This window comes from Balaenoptera acutorostrata, chromosome 1, assembly GCF_949987535.1.
Source record: "Balaenoptera acutorostrata chromosome 1, mBalAcu1.1, whole genome shotgun sequence".
Classification (NCBI taxonomy): Eukaryota; Metazoa; Chordata; class Mammalia; order Artiodactyla; family Balaenopteridae; genus Balaenoptera; species Balaenoptera acutorostrata.
The window spans coordinates 129,056,623-129,083,885 of NC_080064.1; the positions used below are offsets into that span (position 1 = coordinate 129,056,623).

Below are 27,263 nucleotides of genomic sequence, written 5' to 3' on the forward strand. Positions count from 1 at the left end.
ATGAGTGAGCTGGGCACACAGAAGACCAGCGATGGCACTGTCTCTCGCCTGCTCAATGTCGTGGAAAGTGAGCTTCAGGCAGGGAGGGAAAAAGGCGACCCTACGGAGAAGCAACTTCAGATCATTCTGGAGGATGCCCCTCTCTGGCAGAGGTTCAAGGAAGTCACTAATGAAATGATCGTGACCAAGAACGGCAGGTGAGTTTATCTACGGCCCTGCTTGGGCTGGCGGGGCTTGGCAAGGGAAGCGAAGCCCCTTGAATATTGCAGAGGCTGCCGCTCTTAACTCAGAGGCAGCGGGGTCTGATTAAACATGCTCCCGAGAAGGACAGTCTCCCACGGCTTTCCCCCAGCCAACTTAATTAATTTCTCTGAGATCATCAGAGAAGTGGAGGGTGAAGACACCTGTCCTGCGTGCATTTTAAATGAAGAAATTCTGGGAATTTAATATAAAGGGGGGCATGTCCCATGGGTTTGGGAAATGCACTCAAATGTCAGAAAATAATGTTAATTTTTGACTGACTGTTTATCCTGGAGCAGATTATTATTCTTTGAGCCCCAACTCTGTTCAGATAAGGTAAAAGGCAACTTTATTTGGAAGCTGGATGGTTTCCTCTGAAGTGTAGTGAACTTGCCAGACATTTCTGACTAGTTGAAGATTCAGAGGCAAAAGGCAAATTTAATCTCACTGCCTATCACTGCCTCTGCTTCTTCCTGTGTGTTTGTGGTGAGTGTTCATTTGAGATTGTGTGTGTTTATGACGATGTGAGAGCTGTTGCAGTAATAGTTAATGAAACCATAATATACTGACCTGAGAAAAGAGAAGATGCTTTCCTTTTTTTTTTTCATTGCAACAAATTAGGGATTAACTGAAATGGATCTCTGTTGGCATTTCTTGGGTTCTATTAAATCTAGCCTTGCCAAGTGACGTCTAGGTAATATTAGGAGCTTCTGTTTAGTAGAGGAGATAAAAATATTTAGAAAGAAGATCTCAGTGCTCCCAGCTTGGCCAAGCAGTTCCCAACGTTCAGTTGACACTGATCATTCTGTTCACATGGTCACAAAAGTACAAAACGTCGAAAGGCATTTTCAATATGGTTAGTTTCAGCAGAACTTTGATTGTGACCCTTGAGAGAAATTCTGTTCTCCAATGACAGAAAAGTCCAAGCTAGTTGAACTTCTGGCAGGCTTTTGTCCTTGTGAAAAATGCTTCCATTCCTGATGTCTCACTTTTCCATTTCTGCATAAAATGCACGGTATAGAGAATGAACCATTCCCATCTATCTGGAAAATTATGAACTTGAATGTTGTTGTGTGACATTAAAGTGCTTGGTAAGTAAAACGTGTTCCAGAAATAAGGGCGTTTCAATAAATTGTGATTATTAATAGTAACAGGAATATCAACCTTGCTTGATGCTTCTATTTTCTCTCTCTAAATGGGTCCCATATTTATTTCATATATAGGATTTATTATTTTTAATATTTGTAATAATTACACCTGTTCCTACTCTTGATCTGTATTGACACGTTATTTTTGGTAGAAAGAAGTAGAAAACATGTTTTTAATTTCAAAGAATCATCTCCAATTCCTAATTGGATTTACTTTCTTCCCTTTCAAAGATGAGTGATGACACAATGGTAAAAATTTTATGATGTCTGATGACAGGTAGAACTTTCTGTTCATTATTCTCTGTAGTTATACTAATACTTAGCCTCATACTATCTGTTTGGCTGTCAAAGCAGTCATATATGGAAGTAAAATAAGTAACAACCGTCAAGAAAAAATATAGTTCATCTATTTCAATGAGGAATAAATAAAAGTTTCTAAAACCATTATAAAATTCAATTTAATAATATGTCATATTGGTATGTACTTTTATAATTTCAGAAGAGCTTTTTCTTGCCTTTTTGCACCTATATAATTTTTTCTCCATATTTAAAACTGAAAAGTCTTCACCTGTTTAAAGTCATTAACTATGTGAAAATTATTCTTTGTAGAGTCTAAGTACGGTCAACGTGGTTATTCTTATTTTCTGTGGAGGTCCTGCTGACATTTCACCTCCTTTGTGAACTGAATCTTTTCTTAGGGTCTCTGAACCCCTTAGCGTCAAGAGTTTGCCAGGAGATAGAAAGTTCCCTTTGTACTTCAGATAAAGAAGGGAAGACAAATCTCTAAGAAACTGATGTGGTTGATAATGGATGAGTGTGGTCTGGAATTACTCTCAATCTCTTAGTTTCTCAGAATAAATTGTTAACAACACTTTCCTGCTCTGGATATAGACACATCTTTTTTGTTTCATTGTCTTCTTTACTCTCGTCTTCATCTCTTCCCCCCGCTTTTTTTCTCCTCACCATCTATTCCTGTATCTCTCCGTTTTACCCATTTTCCTCTGGCTGTAGAATGTCTACTCTAGATGCAGCATACCTGCCTTTCACACGAACTCCTGAGCCTGAGGCAGATGGATTTGTGGCCCTTCTCTGGGGAGAAAAACATTCCTGGTTGTTAATACCCAGTCCTATGCCCTTTTCATTTGCGTTACTCGCCTGCCCCTGCAGGCAGTTGACTTTCTGACTTTTCTAAAGCCTCAGTGAGGGTAATCAGATAGCTCTTGCACACTTGAGTGTAATTGTTCTGTGTAATAGCAAATTTTAAAATAGCATAAGATGGGCTGATGAATTAAAAGAGTCATTTTCAAATGGAGACTTACTTATGTGTATAAATAGGAGGCTTGCTTCTGACATTGATCAGAAGTAGTAAACAGAGATTTTCCCTGAAAATCATTGAATTATCCCCAGAAACTGGGATGATGGTTCTTCGTTCCTCCCGCTCCTGTCCCTCCCTCCCACCTCCCCGTTTTACTATTTCTTTTCCCTTTCCTCTTTCTTTTTTCTTCCCTTCTTTTTTATTTAAAATGCTCACTTATTCATATTCAATACTGTTTCAGACCTAACAATAACAATTATAATACTCCCCTAGAGCTCATTTGAATCACCACTAGTGCATCCAGCTTGTAAGTACTTCCTTTCATCTCCATCCTTTAAGCTAGGAACTTATATGTTAGGTTGCAGAAAAAAATTTATTTCAGCTTTCAGTGGCAAGTAAGTGAAATCTCTTGCACCTTTTGTTTTCTCTACGGTAACATCTTCACCTTAGGGGAAAAAGCTATATTTCATGTGTATTTCCATGCAGTTAAATAATTTGATTTCACTTGGATTAAACTTGCCTTGAGGAGATTTTAAGAAATTGGAAGGATTTCTGATATAATTGGTGTATCCATTTGCTATCATAAAATAAATGCTAGAATCATTAAGTTGAACTTGCCAGTGATTAAGTGATGTTGGTGCAGTGAGCTAATGTTCATAGTTTCCAGGGATGGAGTTGCAAGAGGAGAGAAAACCAAGGTTGCACATCAGGAAATAATTTTCCATGTCCCTGTAGTCCATGGATATTTTTCTCTGAAGTTTACATTTGCAGTTTAGGAGGATTATATGTATTTGTGTGATCTGCCTCTAACCAGGCTACTTTGGTTTCTCGCTGCTCTTCCTATAAGCCTCAACATCCATGTCCCATGTGTACACAAGCATGCGCACTCCAAAAGCTCTCATGAGTGTTTCAGGATTATTATAGTTCTGTGGGGAAATGGAAGAAGGAGTTTACAAGTGAAACTTCCTGAATTTTGCCTTTAGCCATCTCTGCTGTTTTTTCCCACCTAGAAAATCTGCTTTATCTCTGCCCTCTTCCTTCCTTCCCACAGACCTCACTCCTCAGAGCCTTCTCCAGCAGTGCTGGCTCTCAAGATCCTCTGTTAGAGAAATAAAAACTGAAAACTAACCTCACAGCAAAGCAACACAGAGTTCACCGGCCAAGCCTAAGCATGTGTGGTTCCTCAAGCCTGGTTTTTTTTTTTTTTTTTAAAGATTTATTGATTGATTGATTGATTGATTGATTGCTATGTTGGGTCTTCGTCTCTGTGCTAGGGCCCTCCCCAGTTGCGGCAAGCGGGGGCCACTCCCCATCGCGGCGCGTGGGCCTCTCACTATCGTGGCCTCTCCTGTTGCGGAGCACAGGCTCCAGACGCACAGGCCCAGCAGCTGTGGCCCACAGGCCCAGTTGCTCCGCGGCACGTGGGATCCTCCCAGACCAGGGCTCGAACCCACGTCCCCTGCACTAGCAGGCAGACTCCCAACCACTGTGCCACCAGGGAAGCCCCTCAAGCCTGGTTTTGGGGAGTGCTTATATGCCCTGCCACATTTGCTTCTCTCTCTCTCTCTCTGATATGAGGTCTGATTTACATATTTCTCAGCTTCTCAAAGACTCTTGGCCATCTCTGTGGTTAGCCACACCTTGGGAAGAAAAGGGAAAAAAGATCAAATTGATAAGAAGTGCAGTTTATCCCTGAAAGCATAGCCTGGTCATGAGTGCTGCCCATAAGTAAATAGATAACACATCCTGGTCCTTGTGAGGCCAGAGAAAGAGGCAGCGGGGAGGCAGGAGGACCTGAACTTGGCTTAGAGGCAGGGTGAGTTCCATTGCCAGTTACAAGACTTTTGGCTGGTTGACTGACTTTTATTTACTCCTCATTGGCATAATGGAGATAAAAATACATAGCATCTCTTAGTTCATTTGCGTTGTGATAAAAAATAAAAATAATAAAATCCTTGGTACTAGAGAATAAAGCAACAAATGGTTCTACCATGTTTTGGATGTGTCCTTCTAAGAGCCAGGACACCATGGCTTCTTTACTTCTTTACTTTTCTTTTGTTAACAGCTTTATTGTGATAATTTATATACCATACAATTCACCAATTTAAAGTATAGCATAATGTCTTTAAGGTTCATCCATGTTATAGCATTTTTATTGACAAACTACATTTCATTGTATAAATATACCTCGTTTTATTTATTCACTCATCAATGGACACGTGTGTTTCCATTTTTTGACTGTAATGAATAATGCTGCTATGACTGTCTGTATACAACTTTTTATGGGTGTATGTTTTCATTTCTCTTGCATATACACCTAGGAATGGAATTGCTGGATCATATGGCAACTCTGTATTTTAACAGAGGAAACTGCAAGACTTTTTTCCAAAGTGGCTGGACAATTTTATATTCCCACCAGCAATGTATGAGGGTTCCAATTTCTCCACATCCTTACCTATGCTTGCTGTTGTTCACCTTTTTTATTATAGCCATCCTAGTGAGTGTGAAGAATGATTTCAAGGGTAGGTTCTGGTTCAGTTTGTTTGGTTTCAACTCCCACCCTTCCTGAATATATGGACTTAAGCTAGTTTACTTAAACTCATCAAGTTTCAATTTCATTATCTCAGTCACCCACCCTCTAGTACTCAAAGGCACTATCTATTAAATGCTTGCTAAGCGCCATACCGGGGGTATGAAACTAGGTTGGTATAAAATCCTCCAGGCTCTTTGTATTCTGCCATGAGATTAGAAGTGGTCTCTAAGGTAGGACATTTAGAAAAGAGGGGGTGCTGTAAACAGATCCCCATTACGCATCCACAACTGGAGGACTGAGTTGGAAGAGGAACCAGCAAAGGAGTCGGAAAGGAAGTATTGATGAGGTGGGCGAACCAAAGGGAAAAAAATCCTTTTTGTCCAGAGAGCTCAGGGAGCCCATGTAAGTTGAACTCAGGAGACTGAGAAGCCTGGAGGGCTCGAGTCCATCTCTAGATCCATCCCTTGTCATCTGTTGGTCAGTTTCTTCACTTAACATATGTACCAATTCCCATTGCACTTAACATATGTCCCAATTCCCCTCACCTCAAAACCAGGCACCTCTGGACACAGGAGGTGCTCTTCGTGACCCTCCAGTTCCTCATCTGTGCCCATTCTGCTTTTGACACTTCCGCTCCTGGCAGCCCCTCCTCTTAGCAGTGGACACATTCCAGTTTCCCCCTTTTCATTCTCCTCCCAGCCTCACCAGAAGCACAAATCCTCAGAGTGACTCCCCCGTATTCCCTTGGATATCTCCTTAGTTATTGTCTTAAAAGCTAAAGATTCCCTAGACCAGTACATTTTAAGCTCTAATGTTCCAATGACTCACCTGGGGATTTTGTAAAAGCACAGATTCTGTCTGAGTAGGTCTGGAGCACTACCCGAGGGTCTGCATTTCTGATAAATTTCCAGCTGATACTGATGCTGCTGATTCATGGACCACTCTGAGTAGCACATGTCTAGACCCTAGATTGTTAGCTTCTCAACTTGGGAATTCAGATTTTAAAAGATGTATTGACAAATAAGACAGCCTCTGGGGCAATTGCGTGGTGGTGAGGGTCTGTCTGGAAACTAGGTCTTTTGAGGAGATTGGAGCTAAGTTGCTTTCTAAGTTGAAAGTTTGGTGAAGGGAAAGGAAACTAAAGAGAATCAGAAGCCAGGTGAGATAGCTTCTCCAAATATTTGTGAGAGTAAGCTTGCTGGTGTTGCCCTAGAGGGTGGGAGAAGGACCAGCAAATCCAGATCAGCGTGTCTGAAAGTGTATTTCTTGAATGCAAATTCCCACAAGATGATCGGTGAGAAGAAGGTAGCACTGGTACATAAATGCAGAGTGTGCACAACCCCTCACCTCCTTTCCAAAGGTTCACGGTGCTCACTTGTACATTAAAGCCTCTGACAAGTCCTGCAGGAAAGTGGTCTAAATTGGTATAGTCAAGCGTTCCCTTCACTCACTTTACCACAAAACCATGTTTTCCCTATAACACTATTACTATTATTCAGAACTGGTGTTCTTTGTGAGATGGAGAAGGGCTGCTTTGTGTCATTAGCATGAGAATCTGACGTAGGCTGGGAGGAAACCTCTGAAGGAAGCTCTGTGAGAACCTGGCATCTGACTATATACCTTAAGCTTCAGGAGGTACTTCATTCTAGTCAAATGACTAGATCAGTGGTTTTCAGACTTTAAAATGGAGCACAACATTTAAAAGTAAAACCCCGATATAAAATACATTGGTAAAAAGAGGCTCAGCTGGACTTGGGGCCGCTGGCCTGGCCCCTCTTTATTTGGCCTCCCCTGGGGCACTTTCTGCACCCCTGGGGCAGAAAATGGAAGGTCTCCTCTGAGTGGAGAGAGGGCTGGACAAGCAGGACGATGTCCCTAACGCTCTAACATCCTTCCTGTGGCTCAGTTTCTGCCTTTTCTTTTAGACGGATGTTCCCAGTCCTAAAGATTAGCGTCACGGGGCTGGACCCCAATGCCATGTACTCGCTCCTGCTGGACTTTGTCCCAACGGACAGTCACCGCTGGAAGTACGTCAATGGGGAATGGGTGCCCGCGGGCAAACCAGAGGTCTCCAGCCACAGCTGCGTCTACATCCACCCGGACTCCCCCAACTTCGGGGCCCACTGGATGAAGGCGCCCATCTCCTTCAGCAAAGTGAAGCTGACCAACAAGCTCAATGGAGGTGGGCAGGTACGACTGTCGCCCGGCCACCCTAACCGCACAACACCAATCAAGAAATATCAAGGGTGCATTTAGGCAATTAGGGGGTCCTCACCGACCTCTTCTCTCACGGAAGCCAATTATTCCCCGGAGTCCAAATGTGAACAGGAATAAACAACTCTTAATTGGTGCTTTCAGTTTTTAATGGACTTCCTGATGTTAAGAGAGAGTGAGAGAGCGCAGTAGTTTACTTAATCATCGGGGGCCTTTCAGAGTTTTGTCTTGTGTGTGGTGCTTTTTACCCAGCTGGGGAGGAGGGAGATATTTGTGGGTACCAGGGTTTTGTTATTCCCTCTCCCCTCTTTTTGGTGTAAGTGGCATGTTGGCAATAGACAACTACCTTAATAAAAAGCTGCTCCTAAATGAAATAATTGCTCCCTCCACTTGGGCATTATGATAATTATCAATAGAATATTGAATCAGCTTTGGATTTTCAGAAAAAAATATCCAAACAAACCTTAAATAAGGAAGGTTTTTTTAAGGTCTCCAATTAGAGTAAACAAGATTTTGAGGCTTTTTACTCTTTTGTTTTCTCTGGTAGGATTGTGAACACTAGTGTACTGTGCAAGGTTGTTATTTGGTTTATAAAATGTAGACTGTTTTGGGGGATTAGAGACACAGCTGGTAGGAAGAGGTCTTGTTCCCCCAGATTTCCCTTTGGTCAGCCTCTTAGCCCTCAGACTTTTCACCCCTTCTCTGATCTCTGTGCTGACCTAGCTGGGACATAGGGGTTCTTGTTTTAAGAGCGGAAGTCATCCACCTAAGTCTTTGCAATATTCAGAAGGTTCCAGTTATTTATTAAAACAGGAAATTGAAAAGTAAACTATTATTCCCTCCCAGATTTCACAACATGAGATTTTCAATAAACCTCTGGTTTGAATCACTAAGAGTGGATTTTACATAGCCAGCAGATGTCAGCTGTCATTACACTTTAGGTAACGCAGCCCTTGTCAGGATTTTGAGATATGAGGATTCTTTATAGGAAGAAGAACAGTATGTTTTAACAGAGCAAAATCCACATCATTGTGCTGAAAATAGGAGAGAAAAAAAAGGAAGCCAGGATTCTGGCAGAAAACTGAACACCCTTTAGACCAACCCACCCCTCACCCTCCTATAAGCAGCTCCAAAGTTAGGCTCCCTAAGAGCTTCTAAAAAATATCCCCTCAATAATTTCTCAGAGAGGTGGAGGCAGCTCAGGCGACCGGGGATTCGGTGTGTGTAGCCTTAACCGAGGTAGGTAGGTGCTGAGCTTGGGACTAACCAAAGGCGCTGGGTCATCTGTCACTTGTGATGCCCCAGGCTTTGCATGTCCTCTCTCTCCTTCTACCTCAACAGATAATGTTGAATTCTCTGCATAAATATGAACCCCAGGTTCACATAGTACGTGTTGGAGGTGCCCATCGAATGGTGATGAACTGCTCCTTCCCTGAAACCCAGTTCATAGCTGTGACTGCCTATCAGAACGAGGAGGTGAGTGAGTGTGTGTGTGTGAGTGTGTGTGTGTGAGTGTGTGTGAGTGTGTGTGTGAGTGTGTGTGTGAGTGTGTGTGAGTGTGTGTGCGAGTGTGTGTGTGAGTGTGTGAGTGTGTGTGAGTGTGTGTGTGAGTGTGTGAGTGTGAGTGTGTGTGAGTGTGAGTGAGTGTGAGTGTGTGTGTGTGTGAGTGTGAGTGTGTGTGTGTGAGTGTGTGTGTGAGTGTGTGTGTGTGTGAGTGTGTGTGTGAGTGAGTGTGTGTGAGTGTGTGTGAGTGTGTGTGTGTGTGTGTGTGTGTGTGTGTGTGTGTGTGTGTGTGTAGATGTCACCTGGGAGGATGTGGTAGGACTGGGTGGTGGTGCTTTTATTGCCACGACCAAGCTTGGATGAAAGGTAGGTTTTCCAGGACTCAGATACACTCGGCAGAGGTGAAGTTAAACAGTGCGGCAGTCGCTTTCCACACCCTCCTCCTTGTTTGCCAAAGGCTCGCCAGTGCTTCTTCTCCTGGTGCCAATAAGGCACGGCTGTGCATTGTAATACAATTAGCAGAAACGCGGAAGTCTTTTTCTCCAGGCCCTTGGCCTACAAAGAGCTGTGTGTCTCTCCTAGTTTAAAGCAAGTCTGTGGGAATTGATCCAATCGCGCACCTTCTTTGGGTTTGTGTTATGCTATCTGTCCCACTTGTTAGCTTTTCTGGGGCACACATAGGTCTTTTCCTGCTTAGCTTGAGCCACTTGGGTGGTTAGAGCAGAGTAGCCAGAATCTGGTCTCCGTGAACTCTGAGCAGGAATTTTTGGTCCATCCACATACTTTCGGAGTTTCCAGGCCTGCTGGTCACCAGGACACCTGATGGGTTGGATTCTTTTTGATTAAGCTTAAAAAATTTTTTTACTGGAGTATAGTTGATTTACAATGTTGTTAATTTCTGCTGTACAGCAAAGTGATTCAGTTATACATATACATTCTTTTTTGTATTCTTTTCCATTATGGTTTATCTCAGCCTATTGAACATAGTTTCCTGTGCTATACAGTAGGACCTTGTTGTTTATCCATTCCAAATGTAATAGTTTGCATCTAACCCCAAACTCCCAGTCCATCCCTCCCCCGCCCCTAAAAAATTTTTTTAATGGTAATACATGTTTATTAAAAAAAGCCCCACATGATAAACAAATAGTACAGAAGTATGTACAATGAAATAAAAAAATAAAAGGTAAAAATGTACTCTTTCCTTCCTGCTTTATCAATCCATCTCCCTCGGGGCACTACAAATAATAGCTTAGAGTGTGGTTTTTTTCCCCCACACATATTCTGTGCATTTATAAATATATATGAGTGTATAGATTTCCTCACACAAATTGGTTCATGTTCCTATTACTCTGCAATTACTTTTCTCCCCGTATTTAACAGTGTATTATGAATATCTTTCTATGTAATTAGATTTAGGCTTATCTCCTTTTCTGAAATGCCTGCAAAGGATATACCATATTTCAGGCAATCAGTTCCCCACCAATGGACATTTAGGTCTTTCCAGTTGTTTTATTTGCTATGATGAATAATACTGCAGAGAATATTAAGCACCCAGAAATGGAATTGTTCTGTTGAGGAGAGTGTGTGTTTAGAACTGTGATAGACAAAGCCCCATCACCTCCCTCCAAAGGGCATATCCATTTACAATCCCCACACCATTCTCAACATTTGTGATTACCTACCTTTTCAGCTTTGATAATTCGATAGGGCAGAAAAAAATGGTATCTTATTGTTGCTTTAATTTGCATTTCTTTATTTGGAAGCTTTAAAAGATTTTTGGGATCCCACCCAGCCAACTGAGTCAGAATCTCCAGTGATGGTGCCCAGAATCTGTAGTTTTAAGAGTCTCCTTAAAGGATTCTGATGATCATACAGGTTTGGAAACTGCTGCCTTAGTGCCTACAGGTGAAATTAGTTGCAGATTTAACTCACACCACAGATGTGCAGGGAAATGTAATTTCTCTTCTATAGGTAATCTGGCCTCTTGGCTGAGCCCCTCTAGCAGGTCAGTGGGAGAGAAATTAACTAAATATCTGATAATTTAAATAGGCCCTCAAGTAGTGCTCAGTTTTTATAGGCTGAACCACTTTGTTCGTCAGATGGCCCTCCCTCCTCTGCTACTCTCTGTAGGATGGAGTCTGGGTCTATGAGGGGAGGGTGGGCTTTTGAGATTTTGGAAAGTAGGGAGGAGTTGGGGACCACATCCTGGCCTCCTCTGGTCTCCGGGCAATGCCCCTTATCCACTTACATGCTGCCTGCTCTCTTAGTGTGTGGCTGGTGGAACCTGTCGTCTGGTTGCCCTCTGGGTAAGTGCTCAGAAGCTTTTCCTGGACATGGGCTGGACAGTTCCCTCTGAACTACAAGCAGGGCTAAGGCCACACCTCCAGCAAGCTACTAGCCTGATGCTGTAATTCTGGTCTTGAACATGCCTCAGGGGAATCAAGCTCAGGAAAATCTAACCTCAGAGCCTCCGTCTCCTGATGATGTGTCCCTGCCAATTCGATGTAGATGCACCCTGAGAGGAGAGTGGCCACCGGGATGGATAAGGGAGCCAAAATCTTCCTTTATTCAGCAAATATTTGTTGAGTATTACTACATGCTGGTAATACTGCACTGTCCTCAAGGCACTTAAATCCCAGTGGGGAGAGATGAAAACCAAACATATATATATATATATATATATATATTTAGTCCGATGGCTCTGAAGAAAAATGAAGCAGGCTAAGGCCAGGGGGGATAAAGAGTGACAGTGGTTGGAAGTGATAGTTTGTTTTTTGTGTTAACATGGTCCAAAGGGTAAGTGATTATTTAAGAGTTAGGGAGTTGTGCTAGTCTGTACTCAAGACTCTAGAGGCAGGTTCTCACCTGTATAACTCTCCTCTGTGTCTCAGTGACTGGAAAACTAACTGACAGATGGTAGGTGTTCAATTGTTGTTGAAAAGAATGAATGAGTAATGGAATGAATGCTGGGTTCGGCACATCAGGCTTGTGCATTTCTAATGCTTTGTCCTTTCTTTGCTCACTTTATACTATATTTGCCATTTTTACCACATGTGACAAGAAAGTGTTTCTTGTTGGACAGTGCAATAGTGATTTTGTGCAGAAGTAAGCAAAGAAACATGGAGAGGGAGAAAAAAAGAGAAAGGAGAATTATTCTGATTTTACAGAAATTCACAGGTGAAGATAAAGGGTTCTGTCTGCCCATGCATGTTCTACTTTCACTAACACTTCTTGTCTTTGTAAACACAAGATAACAGCTCTCAAAATCAAGTACAACCCTTTTGCCAAAGCCTTCTTGGATGCTAAGGAAAGGTGAGTAGAGAAATTTCAGTGAAATCTTATGATTTCTGCAAATGTGAAATTTATAATCATCTTGAAAGGAACTAACTAGTAGCACTTGCATTACCTTTGATGGAAGCATGTTTTTAATATTCAATTCAATGTCCAACAAAATCAGCAAAATAGAACAAACTCATAATTACGTGTCCCTTATAATATGGGTCCAGGAGATCCCAGAGCTGGCCATGTTTTATTAGCCCTATTTTACTACAGATTCTTAAAAGTAGTACAATCCCATTAAAAAAAAATAAGTGATTTAAATTTTTAATAATTTACTCTGTCCTTCCTACAATTATCTGAATAATATAATTTCAATAAGTTTTTTTTTTTTAAACTAGATTTCACCTAGGAAAGGTGAGTAATTCATGAGTTATTCATAAAGGTGAGAGGCTCATGTCTTTCAGGTCTGAGAGAAGAGAAGTCAGAGACTTTTGGAGGTGTGAATGATTTCCTTTGAAGTGTTCAGATTTTATTGTCTGTTTCAAATCTTTACACTAACTCCTATAACTGTCTAATTTTTCCTTTTCATCTTAAAGGCTCTAAATTAATAGACAGATATTTACAGTGATGTGTCACAGGGGTCTGTCCTGTCAATACTTGATTTAATTTTGATGATGTAGAAGAAATAACTTTTTCAGATAAGAAAAGTAGTATAATAAAAAAAAATTTAGGACTTTGAGTGAGAGATCCTAGCTTTGAGTCCTGGCTTTGCCATTTCCTGGCTTGCATAAGTCCGTTTACTTTTCTGGGACCCATTTTTTAAATCTGCGAAATGGGCCTAGTAATACTCTCTCACAGGATCCTTGGTGGATCTAGCATATCACAGATGTGATTGTGCCCTGAAGTCCTATGCAAATCTTAGCTATTGTTATTGTTGCTTGAATTTTGTCAGCAGGAGCACTGACCACAAATCAGTAAGATCAAGCTAAATAGGGATAGGTGTAAATAAGGTAAACTGGAGTGACTATAAAATTGCAATTCAAATAGCAATTGCACAAGTAGATAAAGTAGGAGAAGGATATTGTGGGAAAGATAATAGCTTTGAGGGAAAAAAAGCTGTTTGATTTTCTTATTCCAAGAAATGTATTGCTCTCCAAAGAGAATCTTGGGTGTACTTGATACAAGACTTGTATAATAAGCTGGACAACCATGGTGCGCTCTCATTGCTCTTTCAGGAACCACCTCAAAGATGTTCCGGAAGCTATGTCTGAGAGCCAGCATGTGGCCTATTCTCACTGTGAGTTGGGTGAACACTGGGTGGGAGGGGCCTGGGGCTACACAAGGAGCCTCTCCACCACACTCAGACTTTTTACCTGTCATGACTGCTTCAGCCTTGTCCCAAATCTTCTATCAAGACCCAACAGGTTATTTCTTCCACTCAAGACAAGTATATTCCCTTGCAAGAATTCCCAGAGAGAACCAGTGCTCCTGGGGGGCTTACTCAAATCCTAGGCAGGAGAGAAGAATGGAAATAGTAAATTTCTTAGACTATCACTTTTGTGTCAGTGAGGCTAAAGAGCTCATAAAAGTGCATTCTACGTGTACCTCCTACCCTTACATCCCCGCTTTCGCCTCTCTGTTTTGGATTTCCCTTGTTCGTAGTACTTGCTAGTTTTTGAGTTGGTCACTGTTGCAATGCCTCAGGAAGGCCATCACTTTGCATATGAGGAAGCTTCTGCATTTGTTGACTGGAAAGCTGCAGTATTAGTGGAATAATATACCTGGGATTCTGCAGGTAGGTTGGATGTTCCTGACAGGTTGCCGCCCTCTCCATGTCTCAGATCAGAGAGAAGGTCCCATGATGGAGCAGGTCCTCTAAACCTGCAACAGTAACACAAAGTCAGTGGCATCAGTGTCTGAGATACTCTTTAATTTAGATGATAGTGGCTTGCTAAGATTCCTTCTGCAGTTTTCCAGCTATGGTATTCCTTACTCTCTCCTTCCCCTAAACCTCAGTGCATTTTTCATTGCAGAAGTGGCAGTATAGCCACATAAAGAGAAGCAGCTTTCAGAAAAGCATTTAAAAAAACTTTTCTCAGGAGTCTTTTTTTTTTTTTTTTTGTCTAAGTACCATCTGTCAACATAGAAAATTATTACAATATTATTGACTATATTCCTTATGCTGTACATTTCATCTTCATGACTCATTTGTGACTGGAAGTTTGTACCTCTTAATCTCCCTCACCTATTTATTTCCTCCCCACCCCCCTCTTCTCTGGTAACCACCTGTTTGTTCTCTGTATCTATGAGTCTGTTCTGCTTTGTTATGTTTGCTCATTTCTTTTGTTTTATAGATTCCACGTGTAAGTGAAATCATATGGTATTTAACTTTTTTTATCTGACTTATTTCACTTAGCGTAATACCCTCTAGGTCCATCCATGTTGTTGCAAGATTTCATTCTTTTCTTTGTTGCAAGATTTCATTCTTTTCCGCATGTATATTCTTGCCTCTTTTGTCATAGATTAATTGATCATGTAAGTGTAGGTTTATTTCTGGGCTCTCTATTCTGTTTCATTGATGTATGTGTCTGTTTTTGTGCCAGTACCATACTGTTTTGATTATTGTAGGTTTGCAGTTTAGTTTGAAATCAGGGAGCATGATACCTCCAGCTTTGTTCTTCTTTCTCAAGATTGCTTTGGCTATTCAAAGTCTTTTCTGTTTCCATACAAATTTTAGAATTATTTGTTTTAGTTCTGTGAAAATTATCTTTGGTATTTTGACAGGGATTGCATTGAATCTGTAGATTGCCTTGGCTTGCATGGTCATTTTAACAATATTAATTACTTCAATCCATGAACATGGTGTGTCTTTCCATTTGTTTGTGTTATCTTCACTATCTTTCATCAATGTCTTATAATATCCAACTACAGGTCTTTTACCTCCTCGGTTAGATTTATTCCTAGATATTTTATTCTTTTTGATACAATTATAAATGGGATTGTTTTCTTTATTTCTCTTTCTGATAGTTCATTGTTAGTGTATAGAAATAACAGATTTCAGTATATTATTTTTGTATCCAGCAACTGTACTGAATTCATTTATCAGTTCTAGTAATTTTTTGGTGGTGTCTTTAGAATTTTCATTATATAGTATCATCTGCAAACAGTGACAGTTTTACTTCTTCCTTTCAAATTTGGATTCCTTTTATTTCTTTTTCTGGTCTGATTGCTGTGGCTATGGACTTACAATAATATGGTGAATAAAAGTGGCAAGGGTGGGCATACTTGTCTTGTTCCTGATCTTAGAGAAAATGCTTTCAGCTTTTCATCATTGAGTATGATGTTAGCTGTGGGCTTGTCAATATATGGTCTTAATATGTTGAGGTATGTTCCCTCTATGCCCACTTTGTTAAAAGTTTTTATCATAAATGGATGTTTTATTTTGTCAAAAGCTTTTTTTTTTGCCTCCATGCAGAGGATCATATGATTTTTATTTTTCAGTTTATTAATGTGTATCACATTGATTGAATTACAGATATCAAACCATCCTTGCATCTCTGGGATAAATCCTACTTGATCATGGTATATTATCCTTTTTATATACTGTTGAATTTAGTTTGCTAATTTTTTGGAGCATTTTTACATCTATGTTCATCAGAGATATTGGCCTGTAATTTTCTTTTTTGTTGTTTTTTCCTTTTTGTTTTGTTTTGTAATTTTCTTGTTTGTGATGCTTTTGTCTGGTTTTGGTATCAGGGTGATGCTGGACTCATAGAATGAGTTCAGAAGCATTCCTTCCTCTTCAGCTTTTGGGATAGTTGAGAAGGATAGGTGTTAACTTTTAAAAATATTTGGTAGAATTAAACTGTAAAGTGGTCTGTTCCTGGACTTTTGTTTGTTGGGAGTTTTTTGATTACTGATTCAATTTCATTACTTGTAATCAATTTGTTCATATTTTCTATTTCTTCCTGATTCAGTCTTGGGATATTGTACATATCTAGGAATTTATCCATAGAAAAAGCACTTTTTAAGTGACCTGGAATAAAAAGCATTTTTGTATAGGATAGGATCACATGTGGAACCATACCTTTTCAACGTTCATATGTTGCAGTCTTCTCAGTAAGCTTCTTAAGGTATATACCTTATATGTGGCAAACTACATGGGCAAAAGTCTGGTTCTGTGGGACCACTTGCCTGGCTTTGGTCACTGGACACCTGAATCTTGATTCTGTTATTCAGGTTGGGACCTTTGGGCCACGTGTCTATACAAAAATGAGAAAATGAAGATAACAAAAGGATTTGTTGAGAATGACCGACATACATTTTGTAATATGAATTCTGTACAATTTGCTTACTTATACTTAAAAAGTATTAAGCAAATGGTTTTTAATAAAAGTTCCATTTCCATATTACTGAAGCCCTGGTGACAATCCCTAGTCAATATTCTTAAGGAACATCCCTGGTGTGTCTGAATCCTTATCTGTGGGCCCCTCAGTTGAGAGCTAGTCGGTGAAAGGATGTGCTTCTTGTTCCAGGGCCTGTATTACTAAATCTCAATCTTTTCCCATGAATTCACTTGAAGTAGAGCCTTCTACTCAGAATGTTCACTAAATTTTTTTTTATTATGGCAAAAAACCATGACATAAAATGCACCCTCACAACAATCTCCACATGTACAGTATAATATTGTTAACCACAGGCACATTTTAGTGCAACAGATTCCCAGAACCACCTGCCCGCTGCCCGCCCCCATTCCTGCATGACTGAAACTACATATATTTACCAAACTACATCTCTTCACATCTCCCTCCCCACAAAGCCTCTGGCTACCACTGTTCTACTTTCTATCTCTATTTGCATATCCTTTAGATACCTAGTGTAAGAGGAATCATGCAACATTTGTTTTTTTGTGACTGGCTTCTTTTGCTCAGCCTAATGTCCCTCAAGGCTCATCCATGTTGTATCATATGACAGGATTTCCTTCTTTTTTAAGGCTGAAATAATATTTATTTGCATGTATATACCAAATTTGCTTATCCAATAATCTGTTGTTGGTCATTTAGATTACTTCTACCTCTTGGCTACTGTGAATAATGCTGCAGTGAACATAGGTTTGCAAGTGTCTTTAATTATATTGGATATATACCCAGAAGTGGGATTGGTGGATCATTCAGTACTTCTGTTTTTAATTTTTTAAGGAAACTCCACAGTGTTTTCCATGACAGCTGCACCATTCTGCATTCCCACCAGCAGTTCACAAGGGTTCTAATTTCTCCACATTCTCACCAACACTTGTTGTTTCCTATTTTGTTTTTTTGGTTTTTGGATAATGGCCATCTTAATAATATGATGTGATATCTTGTTTTGACTTGCATTTACTGATGAATAGTGATGTTGAACATGTTTTCATATACTTATTGGTCATTTGTATATCTTTGGAGAAATGTCTATTCAAGTCCTTTTCTCATTTTTAATTGGGGTTTTTGTTGTTGTTTTTATAGCTGAGTTGTAGGAGTTCTTTATGTATTCTAGACATTAATTCCTTATCAGATATATAGTTTGCCAATATTTTCTTCCATTCTGTAGATTTCCTTTTCACTCTGTTGATTGCTTCTTTTGCTGTGCAGAAGTTTTAAAGTTTGACATAATTTGTCTATTTTTGCTTTTGTTGTCTGTGTTTTGGTGTCATATCCAAGATATCATTGCCAAATCCAATTTCATGAAGTTTTCTCCTGTGTTTTCTTCTATGAGTTTTATAGATCTTACTTTTTTTATTTATTTGTTTTAAGTTAAGTTAAAATTTTTTATATGGTGTAATATAAGAGTTAAACTTCTTTCTTTTGCATGTGGATATCTGGTTTTCCCAACACCATTTGCTGAAGAGACTATCCTTTCCACATCATGTAATCTTGGCACCCTTGTTGAAAATTATTTGACCATATAAGCGGGGTTTATTTCTAGGCTCTCTATTCTTCCATTGGTCTATATGTCTTTATGCCAGTATCATACTATTTAGAGTATTGTAGCTTTGTAATGTGTTTTGAAATCAGGAAGTGTGAGGCTTCCCGCTTTGTTCTTATTTCTCAGGATTGTTTTGGCTATTTGGAGTTCTTTGAGAGTCTATATGAATTTTAGTATTGCTTTACATTTCTGACAAAAATACCATTGGGATTTTGATAGAGATTGCTTTGGGTAGTATGAACATTTTAATTATATTAAGTCTTCCAATTCATGAACATAGGATGTCTTTCCATTTATTTGTATCTTCTTTAATTTCTTTCATCAATGTTTAGTAGTTTTCAGTGTACAAGTCTTTTGCCTCCTTGGTAGAGTTTATTCCAAAGTACTTTCCTCTTTTCGATGCTATTCTAAATGGAATTGTTTTCTTAGTTTACTTTTCAGATCATTCATGGTTAGTGTGTAGAAATGCAACTGATTTTTGTGTGTTGATTTTGTATCCTGCAACTTTTCTGAATTTGTTTATTAGTTCCAAAAGTTTTTTTTTTGTGAAATATTTAGGGTTTTCTACATATAAGACTGTGCCATCTGTGAACAGAGATAATTTTATTCTTCCTTTCCAATTTGGATGCCTTTTCTTTCTTTCTTTTCCTTTTTTCCAATTTGCTTCAGCTAGGACTTCCAGTACTATGTTGAATGGAAGTGGTGAGAGTGGATATTCTTGTCCTGTTCATGATCTTAGAGAAAAAGCTTTCAGGTTTTTACCATTGAGTATGATGTTAGCTGTGGGCTTGTCCTATATGGCCTTTATTATGTTGAGGCAATTTCCTTGTATTCTTTGTTTGTTGAGTGTTTTTATTATGATAGGGTGTTAAATTTTGTCATATGCTTTTTCTGCATCAATTGAGATGGTCATTCACAAACACATCTCCGTGAAATATTTTGCAGTTTTCCAAAATGTGTCACAAGATTCTTGTCAAGTTGTCTAGCCAGCTCCCTCTCTTTTTGCTTTCAGAATCCTCTTTGTGGGGTGGTGATGGGAGGGATCATGGCTCCTCATGCTTGGAGTGAGAACTAAAGATACCTTCCCACTGGGCAGAAACAGAGAGGCCTTCACTCTTTCTGGGTAACCAAATTAAACATTCGGTAGCTGTAGATCAGTGAGTAGGATATACATCTAACACCTCCTTCTTAGACTGACTTTTAATTTAATCCAATTAAGTCAGAAGCAACTTAACTTTTGCACTTCTATTAACTTATACATTCAAATAATATTTTATATAGCTGTGATTCCACAGTATTTCTTAAGAGGTTTTCCAAACTTTGATAGGACCCGTCATCCACTTCCAAAGAAGCCAACTTTGCTGCTAACATAGAAGGGGAGTGGCAGTGGCGGGGGTGGTATATAACTCCACATGGAAAGACATTGTGTCATTCACACAGAAACATAACTATGCAAAGTGGCTGGTAACCTGATTTTGGTGTGGAAGTTCACAGAGTCATTCTCTGTGTCTTCCTCTTGTCTCTTCTAGTGGGAGGCTGGATCTTTTCCAATCCGGATGGAGTATGCACAGCAGGAAACACCAATTACCAGTATGCTACTCCTTTGCCTCTGTCTGCTCCCCACACCCACCATGGCTGTGAGCACTATCCTGGCCTCCGAGGACACCACCGGCAGGCTCCCTACCCTTCTGCGTACATGCACAGAAACCATTCTCCCTCAGGTGTGTGACTCTGCTAATTAAACCCTTGGGGGTGTGGGTGTGGGCGGTGGTGGTGAGAAATGGATAAACAGCTAGAAAGGGGGAAATATCTGAAGATAGAATCCCTTTCATCTAATATATGTAATATTGTATATTAATATTTTAATTTTTTATTTTATATACTAATAGTTGATTATATAGTTACAACATTATTAGTGTTTTTTAATTATTTAAAGTAAGTACAAAAACTGGGAGACACCCAGTTTCTAATGGTTGTGAAAGTCCTCCTCCCAGGGTGCTGGTGTACTGAGCAGTTTCAGGCTGCATCTCTAAAAGCCAAGTTAAGTCGTGGGACTCTGAGACCCTCAGCTCATTGCCCTCACATGGCTCTTTTCTACATTTGTAGTGTATGGCTCAGTCCAGGGAATACTGGAGAGCTATCAGGAAGGTCTCTGGGAAGGTGGATGACTCTATATCCTTGCTTTGGTCGGATTCACTTGGAGGCATGCAAACTCAACCCTGATAACTTTTGCAGTCTGATTATTTTTTAAGCTGATGCTGTTGTTTGTGTACTTTCTTCCTCATTGACTGCTGCCTTGTCTGCCTTGGCCTTGTGTAAGCCCAGATCTTGCCTGGTTATTAGATCTGTATGAAGGAAGGGAGACATGAAAGCAAGGGTTGATTTCTCATTCAGTTGTTCATGCAGGAAATATTTATTGAGGGTTGACTATGAGCCAGGTTTTGTCCATGAACAAAATAGATTAATACCTACGTCTCATAGAGATTCTATTCTCATATGGGGAGACTGACACTAAATGAAACAAATAGGTAAAGTTCATGGCATGGGAGATGGAGGAGAGTGTTAAGGTTCCAGCCTCAGGGACACCCCGAGCTCTGTACCTGCAGAGGACTTTGTGGGTCACCAACTACCTGTCCCTGAGCCCCATCGCCTGCTACTCCCAGCAGCCTTGACAGCTGCTGCCACGAAGGGAGAAGATGTAGCTTAATGTATCAGAAACTGAGCAGGGTTCTCATCTACTTTCTGGTTCCTTCCCATGGTCAGCACACAAAACACATCTTCTGAGCAAATGCTATGCACCAGGCACTCTTCTAGGCAGTGGGGCTAGGAAGGTGATTAAGGTCTAGTTTCTTCCCTGAAGGAGCTCAGTGCTACATGAATACATAAATAATTAATCCTAATACAATGTAGTGAGAGCTCTAATGTGGTCCTCGGACCTGCAGCATCTCCTGGGAACTTGTTAGAAATGTAGGCTCTCAGGTTCTCCTTCTGAAAGAGTCTTCAGTTTAACAAGATCCCCAGGTGATTCCTATGCACATTAAAGTTTGAAAAACATCCTATAGAACACACAAGCCAAGGTGCTATGGGAATGAAGGAAAAAGAGCAGCTAGATCTACCCAGAGGGCTTAACGTTTAAGTTGAGATTTGAAGAATAAATAGAAAAGGACAGGGGTGGGAGTGGGCAGGGGTGAAAGAGGGATGACATGGGACATAAGCAGAGGTGAAGGGCATTCCAGGTGAGAGAGTGGTATGAGCAAAGACACAGAAGGAGGAGAGAACCTAGGTTGTCTGGGGAATAGTTTGGGAAGAGAGTGTAGAGGGAGGGGGGCGAGGTGGTGGATGAAAGAGCTGAGGCTGAGGATGTTGCAAGGGCCACATCATGAAAAGGAGTGACGTGGCCAGGGATATACATGGAATCCTCTTCCTCTCTTTCCTTTTTCCCCTCCTTCCTCCCCTCCTTCTTTTCCTCCTTCCTCTCTATTGTATAGGCACTATTTATGCAAATGGCGATTCAAAGACAGAAGGCACTATTCTTGAGATGTTTAAATCTCCTTGGGGTTGCTGAGAAAATAGGTCCTGGTCCTCAGAAATCTCATCTGGGGCACTGGTGGTCCTTAGGCTTGTCTTGAGATGATGACATGGCCCATGTTAAAGGGGAGGCGAGTGTGGTGACATGAGTTGGATCTGTGTCATAAAGGACAAATCCTCCCACCTATCTGAGCCTCATCTATAAAATGGAGATGAGAAGTCATTGCTGTGAAGATTAAAAGATGAACGGTACGTGACATATGGCTGACACTGAATTAACCTAAGTGCCTCACTCCTTTCTGTGGCCTTCAGAAAGGACTAACAACTGTTGGCACATGTGGCACAGGCCATGGTTATATCTTGACCTAGGATAATGTCATTGGTCACCATCTTTATGTTTTCCATGCTCCATCAATTGAACTGTTGTTATTTCCCAAAAGTGAATTTGATAGAAAGCTCCAGCAATAATCTGCAAGTTTTCTCTGGAGCTGACAGCTGGACTTCCTTATCCTCCACACCCCACGCCAGCATCCTGTCTGTACCTCACACCAGCGGACCAATCAATCCAGGGCCTAGGTAAGACCAACACCAGCAACTTGCTCATTGGTGTTGAGGGTTTACTTTAGCACTGGGGACTCGAGTTCATTCTTTTTCCTGGGGTGGCTTGGCCTAAGCTATTGTCCTGACTTCTAAGCCACTAGGAAGTGAAAGTAACGACAGGATCAACCTTTCATCCCTGGAGGAAGGGTGGTGGGAAAGCACATGCTCAGTCATGTACTCTTTTCTTTGTAGCTTTCGTATTTTATTTTTAGAAGGGAAAAGATATTATGGCCTGGAATCATTTATCTCGAACCAGGAAGAAATACTGTGAACTGTGGTGGTAGCAGATAGATACTGAATATAGGGGAACTGAAGGGGAAAAGTGTAAATACACACTGAGAATTCAAGACCCTTGATTGTCCATATCCTTACAAGTTGTTCATTCTAACAGGGGGACAAATTTTGGGTGTCCGGGCCTCAACCCAGGCAATAGGGCTGAGTGTAGCTTGTAGGACCCATGGCATAACTCTCACACCAGAGACCTGCATTCAGTTCTGACTGGAAATCCGCATGGTGGAGGGGAAAGGGAAGGGGCCTGGAGTCTGACAAATGTGGGCTTGAGCCCCAGTTTTACTTCTTATTGACTTTGTGACTTTGGGCAATTTTCTTAGCCTCACTGAGCTTCAGCTTTCTTATCTGTAACATGGCAATAATGTGAGTTACTCTGTAGAGTTATGGTGAGCACCAAAATTAGAAAAAGCATTACAGTGCGTTGTAAGCAGTAACATTCTATCAATATATACATGTCAGCTGTTATGTTCAATATAAGTATGCAGAATTTTGAGAAGGTCCAAAAAGGGATTCAAAATTAAAAGATGTCCCATCCTTTTTTTTGGCGGCAGAGGGGGGAGATGGTAGATGACTTATGACTTGCAGGTCTAGAAAAAGTTTGGGGAAGGTAGAACTTTGATCCACAGCAGTGCTTCTCACACTTTAATGTGCATTAGAATCACCTGGGATGTTGTTCAACTGTACAGTCTGATTAATAGGTCTGGGTTGAGGCCTGAGATTCTGCATTTTTAACCAGCTCCCAGGTGTTGCTGTAAACTGTGATCTTGATTTTGATGTTAATGTCGCTGGGGCCCCCGAGGGTCTAGTGTTGTACTGTTCAATGCAGCAGCCCCCAGCCGCCTCTGGCTCTGGACCCTTGAAATGCAGCTGTTCCAAACTGAGATGTGCTGTTAAGTGTAACACACAGAATTTTGAAGACTTAGTACAAAACAAAGAATAAAAATCTCAACAATTTTTTAATACTGAATGCATGTGGAAATGATGATATTTTGAATATTCTCAGTTACATAAAATATTATTAACAATAAGTTCATTGTTTTCTTTTCATTCTTTTTCTTTTTAAAATGTGGCTACTCAAAAATTTAGCCTATTGGACAGTGTGCTTGACTGGAGGACCTCAGGGAAATGCACTGACTGGGGCTGTGTAGAAAGTGAGGGAAAGAGTGTCCTTGAAGATATTAAACAACCATGTGCCAAGTTTTGTACTAGATCCTTTATGTAAGTCATTCATAGGATTCAAAGACATCCATAAGGCTGCTATTAAAATTCCTATTTTCCTGTTGGAGAAACTAAAGCTCAGAGGCATTAAAAACTGCCTGAAGGTCATACAGTAAGTAATGTAACTCAGAGCCCATGGTTTTCCCACTGGCCCAGGAGGCATCAGAAAGGGGCTCTGATGCCTGAAATTGTAGAAGAGTCTCTTCTGGAAACTGGGGAATTGGGGTCAGAATCCCAGCAAGCTGAGCTGTCTAAAAACAAAAACAAAAACACCAAAACCCCAAAGCCTGGGTTTCTGCAGGTTTCATATGGTCCAGTGAGGCCTGTGGTATCTGAACTACGGCAGAGAGTGCAGGGTGGCGTTGCTACCTCTGGCTTCATCAGTGGCATGTTTAACCCATTGCTGACGCTATAAAGGTTTTGCTAGAGAAAAACAAGTGTGTTCAGTACTGACATTAGGTAATGAGCCTATTATCAAGCAATACGGTATCAGGCAAAGTGGGGACTCTGAAAAGTCAGAACATGGTGAGGGCTAAAGCACTGGAGGTTATTCTGCCTGTGTCAACTGTAGTCGTTTTCATCTAGGTTCTATGTTAAGGTGCAAAATTGGCTGCACATTACAGTCAACAGAAAAGCTTTAAAAACTTCTGATACCGCATGCTAGACTAATTAGATCAGAATCTCGGGGGATAGAACCCGGGCATCAGTATTTTTTCTGTTTTAATTTGCTAAGTGATTCCAGTGTGCAGTCAAGTTTGTGAACCAGTGACATAGGATGAGAGAAGTCCAAGAAAGTGGTACAGCTCCCCAGCCTTTCTACCAGGGACCAGAGCTGACAGGTAGAAACCTGGAATGGAAGAATTAATTATAAGAACCATCATTTACTGAGTCCTATGTGTTAGACATCACATACTCATTTTCTTATTTAATCCTCATAACAACATCTGTAAGGTATGTCTAAGTATCACTCCAAATCTTGAGGATGAGGAAACTGAGGCTCGTACATTAAATAATTTGATCAAAGTCACAGAGCTAATAAGTGGTAGTGCAAGGATTCACACCTAGGTTTTCTGACAACAATGTGTCCTGGCTATTAGGTCACATCACCTCTCTTGGTCAGTGAGGGATCTTACTCATAGATCATACTGCCCAAATATCTTCCTTTCACTCCCCTGTCCATTTACACAGGTGGCAAGTGAGGCCTAGAGAAATAAAATGCCGTGTTCAGCTAGAGGTAGGGCCAGCATCAAAATGCAGGTCTCAGGACACCTAATCATATGCTTATTCTACTACATCTTGCTGCTTCTCTGCAGAAACTGGGCCAGTGTGTGTCAGAGCTAGAAATAACGCCATGGTCAGATACTCTCTTCCTAGACCTGTGCCCCTCTCAGCACTGCGTGCGTGCTTGTCAGGTGGCAATCCTTCCTGGGTGTGTCGTCAAGCATTTTTTTTTTTTCTCTCTCTCTCTCTCTGTTTCTCTGCAGCCCCTACCCGTGCCTGTGGACCATCAGCAACGGTGGCGGGGGCCCTTCCGGGTCGGGCTCAGAGGTGCATGCCGGCTCCCCGGGAGCGTTTCTCCTGGGTAATCCAGCTGTGACTTCGCCCCTCTCCACCCAGGCACCTGCTTCGGCTGGTGTGGAGGTTCTGGGGGAGCCCTCGCTGACCAGCATCGCTGTGTCTACCTGGACAGCAGTGACCTCGCGTCCCTTCTCAGGCTGTGGTAGCCCGGGTGGGGGTGGGCGCCATTCTCCCTCCTCCCTGGATAGTTAAGCGGGATCCTAGGAGAGGTGTCAGCAGAGAACCTGCTAGGTGTAGAGCTCTTAGAAGTCTCACCTACTAATCCCAGTGAGTCAGACTGCAGAGTCTCCCCACCCAGTGAACGGGGTTATACCAGAAGCCTACAGGGAGATGGTTTAGTTTGGATGATGCTGATTTTGTCACCTGCATCTCTCCACCATTTTTTTTTTTGTGCTCCCATTTTCTCTGCAACTTATCCGCGCTATGCTTAGGCAACAAAAGTTCGTTGAGTATTTTCCTTGTGCCCTGCCCCTTACTGTCAAGTGATTCTAGAAGGCTGTCCTTCTTGTTCTGTGGAGGTGGTTGGTGCAAGGCTGTTAAGTGAGCTCAAAATTTACTTAGCCTAAGGCCACTGCTTTGTAGCTTTGTGCAGCCCTGAAAGGATGTGTGGCCACGGAGCTTCTGCTCTGAGACCAAGAAAGGGTGTAAGTCCATGGAGTGAAGTTAACAGAAATAGAGCTAATCACATATTACAGCATTGAGAATTGAGGAAATGAGATCATGTCACTCCCTGGCTTAGAAACCTTCGATGGCTCACCATTGCCTACAGATTGGAGTCGATCTCCTCTGCCATCTGCCCTCAGACCACTTTTCCATCTTTAGCTACCTGTTTTCCCTTTAGCATCCTATATTTCAGTCAAGGCATACATTCTGCCCCTGTCTTTTGAACATTCAGTATACTTTACCAGCTCTATACCTACTCCTGTACCTGAAATATCCTTCTCTGTTCAGTCCTGCCTGTACGAATCCTGCCCATCTCCCAGGGACTGGCCAGAGCACCACCCACTGCATCAAGCGTCTGATCTGCTGGGCTCCCTGACCTCCCGCTGGTTTTGCCTCTGTTCTAGAGCTCACCTCATTCTGCCTTGTATTTTTAGTACCTGTGCGTGTGTCTCTCTCCCACTAGACTGTGAGCCCCTCGAGGGTGAGGCCCAGCCTTCTTGTCTCTGTTCCCCAAAGCAGTATCTGGTTCTGTGCCTTGCCTATAGTAGGTGCCCAATAAACACTGGTTGATGTGAAGTGCATGTGCTAAATGGACAGTTGTGGAGCTCACTGGGGGGCAGAGCTCAGAGACATGTGTCCCGGGACAGGGCAGCAGGTCAGAGTGGGAGCCCGGGGACATGCTCGGTGTTACACATGAGATGCAGCCCATTCTCAGTGACTGATGATATAAGGAGTCGGTGTGGACTAGAGCGGTTATTCCCAAACACTGGTCCTTGGATCCCCTGTGCCGGGATCACCTGGAACACCAGTTAGAAACAGATTCCTGGGCATACTCCATACCTCCTGGATCAGAATCTTTGGGGCTGGAGTCCAGGAATCTGCGTTTCGTACAGGTGTCCCAGACAGTGACCTCAGAACCAAATTTGGAAACAGCTTGCCTGGAATAGAGAAAGAGAATGATAAACACTCCAGGAACCTCATCAGATAAGAGTTTCAACCTCTGCCCCAGCCTAGGCCATTGCTGTAGCCAATGAGCAGAATCACGGTTTCATTGGTTTTCGTTTTCCTTTTCCTTTTCTGTCCACCAGTGGACGTGCTGATCGCCACAGGAGTGAGGTTTCCAGACCTGGGTGATGGGCGGTTCTCCCATCATCAACATCACGCTGCACGGACTGGTGGCCTTCTTGGGTCA

At 41.5% G+C, this 27,263-nt stretch overlaps 1 protein-coding gene across 1 annotated transcript; it reads left to right on the top strand.

Moving 5' to 3' along the window:
- TBX19 (T-box transcription factor 19) lies at window positions 1-25,833 on the top strand. The gene is made up of 8 exons (XM_007172475.2): window positions 1-197; window positions 7,162-7,426; window positions 8,792-8,926; window positions 12,204-12,265; window positions 13,468-13,529; window positions 19,723-19,914; window positions 22,162-22,297; window positions 25,315-25,833. The coding sequence occupies exons 1-8, from the start codon at window positions 1-3 to the stop codon at window positions 25,598-25,600; spliced, it is 1,335 nt and encodes a 444-aa protein (XP_007172537.2). The 3' UTR covers window positions 25,601-25,833.
- The last annotated feature ends 1,430 nt before the right edge of the window (window positions 25,834-27,263 follow it).